Source organism: Antedon bifida, chromosome 11 (assembly GCF_963402885.1).
Source record: "Antedon bifida chromosome 11, ecAntBifi1.1, whole genome shotgun sequence".
NCBI lineage: Eukaryota > Metazoa > Echinodermata > Crinoidea > Comatulida > Antedonidae > Antedon > Antedon bifida.
In genome coordinates, this window is record NC_136236.1 from 12042505 (window position 1) to 12054276 (window position 11772).

At 32.9% G+C, this 11772-nt stretch overlaps 4 protein-coding genes across 4 annotated transcripts in view; 1 reads left to right on the forward strand and 3 right to left on the reverse strand.

Annotated features, from left to right (window-relative positions):
- The window catches only part of LOC144856120 (NACHT domain- and WD repeat-containing protein 1-like), a 187846-nt gene that overhangs the window by 14408 nt on the left and 161666 nt on the right, over positions 1–11772 (forward strand). The window lies entirely within an intron of this gene.
- LOC144856122 (uncharacterized) lies at positions 46–5372 on the reverse strand. Its single transcript, XM_078714090.1, has 5 exons — positions 5295–5372; positions 2785–5047; positions 2035–2050; positions 1650–1733; positions 46–1491 (listed from the first exon to the last, which is right to left on the reverse strand). The coding sequence occupies exons 2-5, from the start codon at positions 5026–5028 to the stop codon at positions 218–220; spliced, it is 3618 nt and encodes a 1205-aa protein (XP_078570216.1). The 5' UTR covers positions 5029–5047; positions 5295–5372; the 3' UTR covers positions 46–217.
- LOC144855152 (uncharacterized) lies at positions 5516–7549 on the reverse strand. The gene is made up of 3 exons (XM_078712969.1): positions 7510–7549; positions 7147–7230; positions 5516–7032 (listed from the first exon to the last, which is right to left on the reverse strand). The coding sequence occupies exons 2-3, from the start codon at positions 7193–7195 to the stop codon at positions 5678–5680; spliced, it is 1404 nt and encodes a 467-aa protein (XP_078569095.1). The 5' UTR covers positions 7196–7230; positions 7510–7549; the 3' UTR covers positions 5516–5677.
- On the reverse strand, positions 8288–11771 carry LOC144855154 (uncharacterized). Its single transcript, XM_078712971.1, has 6 exons — positions 11178–11771; positions 10274–10899; positions 9698–9772; positions 9457–9531; positions 9086–9232; positions 8288–8941 (listed from the first exon to the last, which is right to left on the reverse strand). Exons 1-6 carry the CDS (start codon positions 11224–11226, stop codon positions 8870–8872), a joined length of 1044 nt encoding a protein of 347 aa, XP_078569097.1. The 5' UTR covers positions 11227–11771; the 3' UTR covers positions 8288–8869.

Below are 11772 nucleotides of genomic sequence, written 5' to 3' on the forward strand. Positions count from 1 at the left end.
ATAATAACACAAAACAGGCAAAAATAAAAAGCAGGGACACAAATATATTATATATACATCTTCATTTAATGTTTGCAAACATACATAAAGAGAGACAGAGAAGTCATAAAAACTTTATAATCTAGCTAATATCATTTTTTTCTCCTTTTTATCATTATTTTACGGACAGTTAGTACAATGTTCAAAAAGTCAAATATTGAATGTGTCTATTAAATTGTTATTCTTTTTCTTCTGCATGAGTTTTTAATAAATGTCGCTTTAAATGACCAATATGACTAAACGTTTTCCCACAATGTTCACACTCATGTAATGTTTCGCCCGATGCGTGTATTTTCATATGACGTTGATAAGTGCTATTATAGCTAAACTTTTTTCCGCAATGTTCACATTTAAATGGTTGATCTCCCAAATGGTTTTTCATGTGATTTCGATAATTACCACAGCCGGCAAATTTCCTTCCACAATGTTCACATTCATACGGAGTTTCTCCGCTGTGAATTCTCGCATGGATTCGCAAGTGTCCACGATGATTAAATTTCTTTCCGCAAATCTCGCATACAAATTGTGTTTCTCCTGTATGGATTTTCATATGAATTTTAAGAGATCTACTATAACTAAATGTTTTGCCACAGACTTCACATTCATGTTTCTCTCCTGAATGTAAATGCATGTGTTGTTTTAAATTGCCACCATCATTAAATGTTTTTCCGCAATGTTCACATTCGTACGGTTTCTCTCCAGTGTGAGTTCTCAGATGCGTTTTCAAATGTCCACGATGAGTAAATTTCTTTTTACAAATTTCGCATTCAAATTGCGTTTCTCCTGTGTGTATTTTCATATGAGTTTTAAGATTTCCACGATAATTAAAAGGCTTCCCGCAAACTTCGCATTCGTACGTCTCTCCTAAGTGCAAATTCACATGTTTTTTCAAACTGCCTGTGTCATTAAACTTCTTCCCACAATGTTCACAACTATAAGGCTTTTCTCCGGTGTGAATTCTTAAATGTGTTTTTAAAATTCTACTTTGTTTGAATATTTTCCCACAATGCTTACACTCAAATTGTTTTTCTTTGACGGAAACATTTTTGTTGATATTTTTACAATATTCTTCTTCAAAGCCACTATCTGTGTGTGTCTTCATGTGCATCTGTATACCAGTTTGGTCCTCAAATGATGCCTCACAATGTTCACATTTAAAAACCTCTTTTCTTAAATGTGCCTTAATGTGAATGACCAATTCATCTTGACCATCAAATGTACATCCACATTGTTCACATTGAAAGTCTTTAATGTTTGAATGCGTTTCTAAATGTTTGTTGAAATCGCTTAAGTCAAACTTTTCTCCGCAGTGTTCACATTTATATTTCTGAAATATTTCTTGATTTGACCTTTCTTCTAACATGTTATCTTCGCTACATTCAGCTTCGTACTCAGGTGGCACATAAATCCATTTTCCTTCATCCTTCATTATTTCTTCGTCAGAACATTCAACTGCAAATATAATACGTTAAATTCATGTAAAACACAGTATTTGTTATACAGTAAAACATGGCTAGCTTTGTCCACACAAAGTTAGTAATTTTATTTTTTAAGGAAAGTACTCCACACTTTTTAATTTGTAAAAGTACACTTGATAATTTACAACTAACCAATTTCAACCTTTACATCTGGTTGTTGTTCAACCTGCATTTGTGCTACTGCTGTCTTTTGATTGGCCATTGTCGACGTAAGACCTAAAAATATAAAAACACAATTTTATAATATAACAATAACAAATAGTAATTTATAGTGCTCGGTTTAATTAAATTGTACACAATTTTATTGATGAGTACACATGTACATAACAATATTGACCCGAAAAATGGCACATTTAATTAATAATTAGCTAGGCCTAGGCTGGTTTAGTAAGCTAGGCCTAACCTACAACTGGGTATTCCTCTTAAATCTAGTTTGTAAGCCTCCTCCTAGCCTAACTAGGCTAGCCTAGGCCGACTGTGTGGTGTCAGATTAAAAAGTCTAAATAAACATACTTACCCACCACCAGCCCCGGCTATTTTGTGAGGTGACAGCAGATAGGCAGATAGCAGTATCAGATACCATCAAATAAATAAAAAAAACAAACATATATAAATATGTTAAAGGCTAGGCCAATAGCGGAGCTCCAGGCCTAGTTTTCCAAACTGTCGAGCCCGCGACCACCCCGTCGTCGGTCGTGTCCGGTGTCCGTCAGCAGCTCAGCTCAGCTTTGTTGTTGTTACGCATCAATGATTTTTAAAAAAATATGGCACACCAAAGGAGCAATAATACAGTACATAAATTAAAATTTTTTTTTGTTATATTACAGAATTTTTATATTAATAAGTCATGAATAGATGTATAAATCATTAATTCCATGTAGTAAATGTTTATATAAGAACATAAGTTACTTTGAGAAACATGTAAAAAAAAACCCAAAAATATGTAAAATTTAATTTTTTTAAATTCTAATTTTATTCATCACACAATATGTCTTACAATGTCATCTTTACAGTAATTATTCCACTTTTATAGATTTCACAATAATTATTATAACATTTATTATATAGTAAGTCCAGTAGAAGATTACCATGTAAAGAAACTATACTTTTAATTTACATTAGACAAGTTGTATTGCGATAAAGAAGACATTAAATAATTACTATGCAGTGATTTTTTTTCTTCAATCACATCTTTTTGAAGATGCTTATTTTATTAAAATAAGTAGTCAATAACAAAGAATGGGATCTCCATTTACTGCTGCTGTACTGGGTTGAATGAGAGAGTGTGTGCCTTCAAATGTGCTTTTAAAGAGCCACTTTGGTTGAACTTCGTGCCACAAATGTCACATTGAAAAGGTGTGTCCCCTGTGTGTGTCCTGATGTGTATCTTCAAAGAACCATTTTGGTTAAATTTCTTTCCACAATAATTACATTCATACGGCATTTCACCGGTATGAATTCTCAAATGAACTTTAAGAACCTTTAAATCTTTAAACCGCTTTTCGCAAACCTTACATTCATAGGGTTTCTCTCCCGTGTGTATTCTTAAATGTGTTTTTATAGAGTTGTTATGGTTGAATTGTTTACCGCAATACTCGCAAATGTACGGCGTTTCTCCCGTGTGTATTCTCACATGCCGCTTCAATGCGCTACTATGTGTGAATTTCTTTTTGCAGTATTCACATTCGTACGGCTTCTCTCCGGTGTGGATTCGTAGATGAGTCCTCCAGTTGCCCCGATCCCGAAATTCATTTCCGCAATATGCACAATTGTACGGTTTTTCTCCAGTGTGTATCATTATGTGTTTTTTTAGAGTATATTTATCATTGAATTTCTTTCCACAATATTCACATTCAAAAGGCATCTCCCCTGAGTGTATAATCAAATGGGTTTTTAAATTACCACTTTGTCTAAATTTCTTGCCGCAATGTTCACATTGATACGGTCTTTCTCCCGTGTGTATTCTCAAATGCGTTTTTAACGTACCATTGTGGTTAAATTTCTTACCACAATGTTCGCATTCATACAGCATTTCTCCTGTGTGTGCCGTTAAATGTGTTTTTAAATTTTCAGAATTGATGCATTTCTTTCCGCAATGTTCACATACATATGGCGTCTCACCAGTGTGTATTCTCAAATGTCTTTTTAAACTAGAATTTTCATTAAATCTTTTCCCGCAATGTTCACATTCATACGGTCGATTTCCAGAATGAATTCGTATATGTACCTTCCAGTTACTCTTTCTTTTAAACGTCTTTTCACAATGTTCACATTTGAATGGTCGTTCTCCAGTGTGCGTTTTCAAATGTAATTTTAAAGACCCACTGCTGATAAATTTGTCATCACAATATTTACATTCATAAGGAGTCTCTCCAGTATGCAGTTGCAAATGTTTTTTCATTATTTCGTAATTTTTACAAATTTTTCCGCAGAATTCGCATTCGTTTTGCTCTTCCTCTTGTTGTGTTATCAAATGAGTTATTAAATTATGATTTTCGCTTAATTTCTGTTCTTTTTTGTGAATTATTAAATGTTTCAATAATGTTTCAATATCATTAAAATTATGTCCACAATGTTCACATTCATACTGTGTCTGTTTGTCTGCGTGTCCTGCTAAATCATCTTGCAAAGTAATAATGTCATTAACATTTGAATGTGACATTAAATGTTCTTTTAAATCATCAGCTTCTTTGAAATCCAGCTCACAATGTTCACATTTGTAAATCATTTCTTTGGCATGTATTATCAAATGCTCTTTCAAAGGGCCAATTCGATTGAATGTTTTCCCGCAATGTTCACACACGTAAGGCGTTTGTCCGGTATGTATTCTCAAATGTCGTTTCAAAGCGCTACTATGTGTAAATTTTTTCTCACAATGTTCACATTCGTATGGTTTTTCTCCGGTATGTATTCGTAGATGAGTTGCCCAGTTGCCACGGTCCCTAAATGCTTTCTCACAATATTTGCATTCATACGGTCTTTCTCCCGTGTGTATTCGTAAATGCGTTTTAAAACTGTTACGATCGCTGAATTTCTTCCCACAGTGTTCACATTCATATGGTGTCTCCCCTGTGTGTATTCTTAAATGTCTTTTTAAAGCTCCGGTCTGCCTAAATCTTTTGCCGCAATGTTCACATTCATATGGCCTTTCTCCTGTATGCGTTCTTAGGTGAATCTTTAAGCCGTTACTTTGGCTAAATTTCTTCTGACAATGTTCACATTCATGTTGTCTATTTGAATGCACTTTGAGATGTTCCTTCAATTTGATCGCAACATCAAATTTCTTACCACAATGTTCACATTTATGTTTGTGCGACTTAACATGCATCGTTAAATCATTTATGTCATTAAATATCTCCCCACATTGTTCACATTGAAACTTCTCAAATTCTGTATGCATTTCCAAATGTAATTTTAAAGAATCCAACTCAAATTTCTCATCACAATGTTCACATTTATATCGTGTTACTTCGTCTGATTCGTCGTTTCTGCATTTCGTCTTTTCCATCATTGTAAAATGTTGTATCCCTCTATCAAAAGTTTGTGAAAAAAACAATACAATATAATTAAAATAATGCAAAGATAGTCTATGGTCATCATAAGACAATAGACTGGCTAGTATGTGTGAAACCAACCTAAAACAGGCTTGTTGGTTCACACTAGGCTAGCTGGACAAAACAAAGCAGTGTGAATCTAGGCCTAGATAATACTCTGTTCAGAGTCTAATAGTAGAGCTAACGCATACTAGTACATTCATCAAATAATTATTCAACTTACCTTAACTAATTTTAATATTTCTTAGGAAAACAAAAACAAAGCATCCACCATCGATTCCAAATTCATAATTAAAAAGAGAACTTGTAATATAGAGGGCAGCAGACCGAAAAGTGGAAATCACACATTGTTGATGTATTTTTTTATTCAAGATTTCCCAAGTTCTCTCTCCTCTTATTAAATGTACATTTCTTTTAGACATAACATATGACAAATACTATACATTAAATATAGAAGACAAGTTTATTGTACATACAATACTTATACAAAGTATTTAATTTGATGAGTGGTAAGCCATACAGAACTTCATAACATTTTTTGCTAAAATGTTAAAAATTATAAATATTAAATTTATTCATTTGCAAGCTATGTTTTAGTAGTTGACATCATTGCCAATTATTAAGCTCCATTTGATGCACTAAATCAGCTTCCTTATGCATTTTTAAATGTCTTTTTAAACTAGAAATTTCACTGAGTTTTTTCCCACAATGTTCACATTCATACGACGGTCGATTATTTGAGTGAATTCTTAAATGCACTTTCCAAGTTCCCCTCCTTTTAAATTTCTTTCCACATTCTTCGCATTCAAATGGCCGTTCTCCTGTGTGTGTTCTTAAGTGTAATTTTAATGATCCACTTTGGATAAACTTTTTCTCGCAATATTCACATTTATATGGCTTTATCCCAGCGTGAATTCTCAAATGTGTTTTAAAAGTAGTCCCTTGTCTAAATAGCTTCCCACAATGCTCACACTTGTACGGTTTTTCCCCAGTGTGAATGCGCATGTGGCCTTTTCTTGAACTGCTATCTTTGAATTTCTTCCCACAATGTTCACATTCATACGGTGCTTCCCCTGTATGTGTTCGTAAGTGCCGTTTCAATGATCCACTTTGCCTGAACTTTTTCTCGCAAAGTTCACATTTGAAAGGCGTTTCTCCTGAGTGCGTTGATGAATGTTTTACTAACTCACAATTGTGAATAAATCTTCTTCCACAAGCATCACATTCATGCGGTCTATCGCCTGTGTGTATTTTCACATGTGACTTTAAATGACCGCGTTCACGGAATCGCTTTCCACATTGCTCGCATTCGTACGGCTTTTCACCTGTGTGAATCCTAACATGTTTCGTCAGTCCACCATTTTCTCTGAATGCCTTCCCACAATGCTCACATTTGTACGGTTTTTCTCCCGTATGTATCCGAACATGAATATTTTTAGAACTAATCGTCTTGAACTTCTTTCCACAATGTTCACATTCGTAAGACGACTCCATCGTGTGTATTCTCAAATGTTTTTTAAAAGCTCCAAATTGACTGAATATTTTCTGACAATGTTCGCATTCATAATGTTTATCGTCAGATATTTCGCTCTTTTTAAAATGAGTTGCAAAATGTAATTCCAAATGTTTTACATCATCAAACATTAGTTGACAATATTCACATTGATTACATGAATGTGTTTTAATAACATGCTCATCTAAGTCATCCTCATTCTCAAATATCTGGCCACATTGTTCACACTGAATTTGTTCAACTTCTGCGTGTTTTTCTAAATGTGTTTTTAATGCATGCAACTCAAACTTTTCTCCACAGTGTTCACATTTATATTTGATTTGATTTCCATTGTTTACAATCATTTCTCTATTTTCTTCCGTTTGCAAATGCTCATTTTCTTGTCTTTCACTATAATTTATCTCGTCTTCTGTCGATGAACTGTTGTCCAATATTTCTCCAAAGTTTTCTAAAATAGAAATTATAACAAAAATATAAATTTTAAAAAGATTATTTACAGATTTTAAGTTTTATAATATTTAATAATTAATTCTTGAAAGTATTTATATTATTAAAAACTCACCTATTTTAACTTCTGGAATCATTATAAAGTCATTTTCATATTCTGCCATTCCTAAGAATAATTTCAATCAATCAATATTGTAAACTACAAAAGAAAAAAAAAACAAAGTATAGTATTGTTATAACAATATCCAAGGACGAACCGACCTCAAAATGTCTAAGTCTAGACCAAACGAAGGATCCGCCTGTTCTGTCAATCAGGCCATGGACAAGCTAAAAAAAGAAGGCCGCATTCAGTGCGTTCTCAGGATTTAAACATTTTTTATAATAAAATAATTATAATAAAGCAATTATAAAAGCCCGAATTTTATATTTACGATTGTTATTGTTTTATACAAGTCAAAGTAACAAATATCTTATTTACCGTAGGCCTACTTAGGCTAGCCTAGAGGACCGAGGTGGCTGAAGAAAAAAAAAGATTATAGAGGGCGGCAAAGATGTTTTTTTTGTAATCTCCCTATTAAACAAGAAATATTTCTTACAAAAAACGCTGCTTGCTTATTGACGTAACAGTTTTAAAGATATATTGTTCCTCTGAAAAATATTTTTTATTTCAAATTTGTTTTTGAATGTGGTCATTTTATTGTCACATAATAGTTATTTTACCTGAAAAAATGTAATTTAAAAGAAAAAATACTTAATTTGTCTGTCAGACAATGGTTTTTGAGTATTAATTAAACGTTTCTTTTCTCTTTTTATATGTGAATAAATATTATGTTTTTGTTACAGAAGAGAATAACTTTGATATGAAATACAGACTCAATTTCTGTCACTTTAGTATAAACATGGAACTATAATTATAGAGTCCATGGTACAAACAAAAACTTTCATGGACTGTTTTGATTTACAGTATTATATAATATCATGAGACTAAATACCAGAAATGCTTTGGGATTTGTCATTCAACCATTAGACTCTTTTCCCATCTGGGACCTATAAATTATAGTGGAGTTTCCATTTTCGCATTTATGTCAGTCTCTCAATACTAAAACTGCTGCTTGCTTTATATCGGATTACGTCATCTCTTGTGACGTAGCGGGCTAGAGCAGCAGCGTGAAAAAAGATAAACTCAGTACCAAATTTCATGCTTTGTTTTTATTAGAACTACATAGTATACTACAGTATTAAGAAATCCCATACAAGAACAATGATATTTCAAACTAACTGTTTAAGTTGGCGATACAAAGCTACCGTTATTCAAATCAAAAGCATAATTCAACCCACAACAACGCAGTAAAAATAAAAATATTGTAGGCATATTACCTGAACAAAATAAACTGCATCATCATATCTATCCTACAAGCCTTGCTATGTTACTTTAACATTGATTACACTACTAATGACATAAGAAAGTCTTAATTAAACAATGTATAGAATCTGTCAACAGATATCTACATTATTATTAATAGTAGTACTTTTTTATTCTATGACCGAATACAAAAGGATTCATATCAATGAATATTATAATAAATTGGGAGAAGATTGTGTAGATCTGCATGTGTAGTTATGTGTCATAGTTAGTTGATGTGTCATAGTTAGTTGATGTATTATAGTTCAGGCTGGTATAGTGAGGCACCTCAGTCCAGGCTGGTATAGTGATGTATCATACTAGGCCAGGCTGGTATAGTGATACCAGCCTAGATGTCTCAGAGCCTTGGTTTGTTATAGTCGAATAAGGAACTTTATTGTTGTCACTGTAGTTGAAGAAGGAACTGGTAGTTGTGTCACGAGAGATCCACCCAGTTAGGCAGTTTACTGCAGTAATCCATGTGGTCCATCAGCTGCAAGAATCTTGTCTGTAGAGGACAAAAGCACACAGGTGAATTAGATTTAGAGGTTGAAGTAGATCTTTAAACATTACATGAAATACACAAACCTTTTAAATGGAAAGATCATGTCATTATATTATAAAATATATGGTTACAAAAATTGGTTCTTACCCTTGGTATCGTGTACGTGTGGTCGTTGTGAGCATCCCCTTGTTCTGACGATGTTTCACTGTTTTTACGCTTACGCGATGGCGGCCCTATATACACCGTTTCATCCGCTTCTTCTGAATTTGGGCAGTACATGCTCCGCCGTGATAGCTAAAATAAAACAATAAAAATAAATGCTTGGTTCCCACTAGAGACACAGCGCAAAGACGTAAACGCAATGTAAGTAATTTGACCAACTACAAGCAATGGATTATTCAAACTCGCTTGTGTTGGTTTACGTCTTTGTGTTGCCTAGTGGGAACCAAGCTTAAGCAAGTTACTAATGAAAGTTAAGTAAGAGCACAAGAAATTGCTTAATTAAGTACAGAACTTACCAAAGACAATCGAATACATTGCTTTAACCTGCACTTCTGCCTAATCCTGTTTGGTCCGCCAAATTTCTTCATATCCTGAAAAAAACATTCATTATAATTTAAAAAAATGAAATTAGCAAAAAATATTTGGTCATGTTAGGACTTTGCTTAACCGTGCAAACAAAGTGGACACCTTGAGACATGGAATCATCTATAGGATTAATTTGCTGCACATTCTATTATACTGAAACAATCTACTAACCATGCAGTAGTCACATTCCCCGCAATCGTCTTGACGATAGCAAGCATCACAGTCTCCACATCTCCGACTTGATCGCTGAAAAAAAAATACAAACAAACTTTAAGTTAATGTTCTAAAACCACACAGTTTATTAGCTAAAGCATATTACTGACCACTTTGTTTAATTTATTGCAATGTCTGTGGTATGTCACTCTCTGTACACTTAAAAGTAGCATTAATCTAAATGTCAACTTTATGTCAATGGCTACTCTATGAAGACGGTTACCTGAACCAGTACCAAAGTGTGTGACTGTATTATAATCACAGTATGAGTTTTGACTGCATAAACAAAAGAGTCTATGTTAAGTGTATTATTCTAGAGTGTTTGTAATACTTATATACTGTACTGACTCCAAGTATAAACCTAGACATATAATAATACTGTAAATGGATAATGCTTAGGAGATGCGTGTATACAGATGGACCAAACATCAGTACAAAGAAATTAGCAGACTAATACCCCAGGGTGGGCTTATACATGAATCAGTATGGTAATCACAAATCAATGAATAACAAAATTGCAGGTAATGAGCTTACCACAAGTGGTAACTTAACATTATTGGCGTATTCATCACTAGAACCTTCTGTACCAGATTTCTTCTCTTCATACGCTTTTAAAAGTTTATCACAAAAACTAGTATCCACTTTATCATCTGCAGGTTTCATTTTCTTTGATGTTTTCTTCTTTCTATATTTAAATTTCTTCATACAATGTCCTCCCCCTGTATGTGTTCGTAAGTGTCGTTTCAATGATCCACTTTGTCTGAACTTTTTCTCACAATGTTCACATTCATAATGTTTATCGTCAGATATTTCATTCTTTTTTAAATGAGTTGCAAAATGTAATTCCAAATGTTTTTCATCATCAAACATTAGTTGACAATAATCACATTGATTACATGAATGTGTTTTAATAACATGCTCATCTAAGTCGTCCTCATTCTCAAATATCTGGCCACATTGTTCACATTGAATTTGTTTAACTTCAGTGTGTATATTTAAATGTGTTTTTAATTCATGCAACTCAAACTTTTCTCCACAATGTTCACATTTAAATGTTATTGGATTTTCATTTAAAATGATTTCTCTTTTTTCTTCCGATTGCAAATGCTCATTTTTTTGTCTTTCTCTATAATTTATCTCGTCTTCTTTACCAAAGTTTTCTAAAATAGAAATAACAACAAATATATAATTTTAAAAAGAATCAAAATTAAAATTATTAACAGATTTCAAGTTTTATAATTATTCATTCATTCAATCTTTTATTTTGGAATCTCTGGTCCATAGAAAGTAAAAATTACATATAAATGAAATAAAATAAACAAGACTAATTATTCCTACTCAACTCAGGATGGCATTCCACCTGGAGAGCATCTTCGACTTAACTAACAATATTTAATAAATATTTACTTACAAGTTACAGTATTTATTCAAAACTCACCTATTTTAACTTCTGGAATCATTGTAAAGTCGTTTTCATATTCTGCCATTCCTATGAATAATTTCAAGTGTAATCAATATTGAAACTACACAAGAACAAAAAAACAAAGTAATGACAAGCTAAAAAAAGAAGACCGCATTCAGTGCGTTCTCAGGATTTAAACATTATTTTTATAATACAATAATTACAATAAAGCAATTATAAAAACGTGAATTTTACATTTTCGACTGTTATTGGTTTACACAAGTCAAATCTGTTGCCGTACGTAGGAGGCCTAGGCCTACTTTTATTGTCCTAGAAAAAAATGATTAGAGAGGGCGGCAAACATAATCTCTGTTAAAAAAAAAAGCTTAGTAAGTAAAAACTAGGAAAACTCAGTAACAAATCTCATGCTTTGTTTTTATTAGAACTACATAGTGTACTACAGTATTAAGAAATTCAATACAAGAACAATGATATTTCAAACTGTTTAAGTGGGCGATACAAAGCTACCGTTATCCAATCAAACGGCTTAATTCAACCCACAACGCAGTTAAATAAAAGCGTAGCCATATAACCTGAACTAAATAAACTGTATCGTTATCAGCGTCTATCC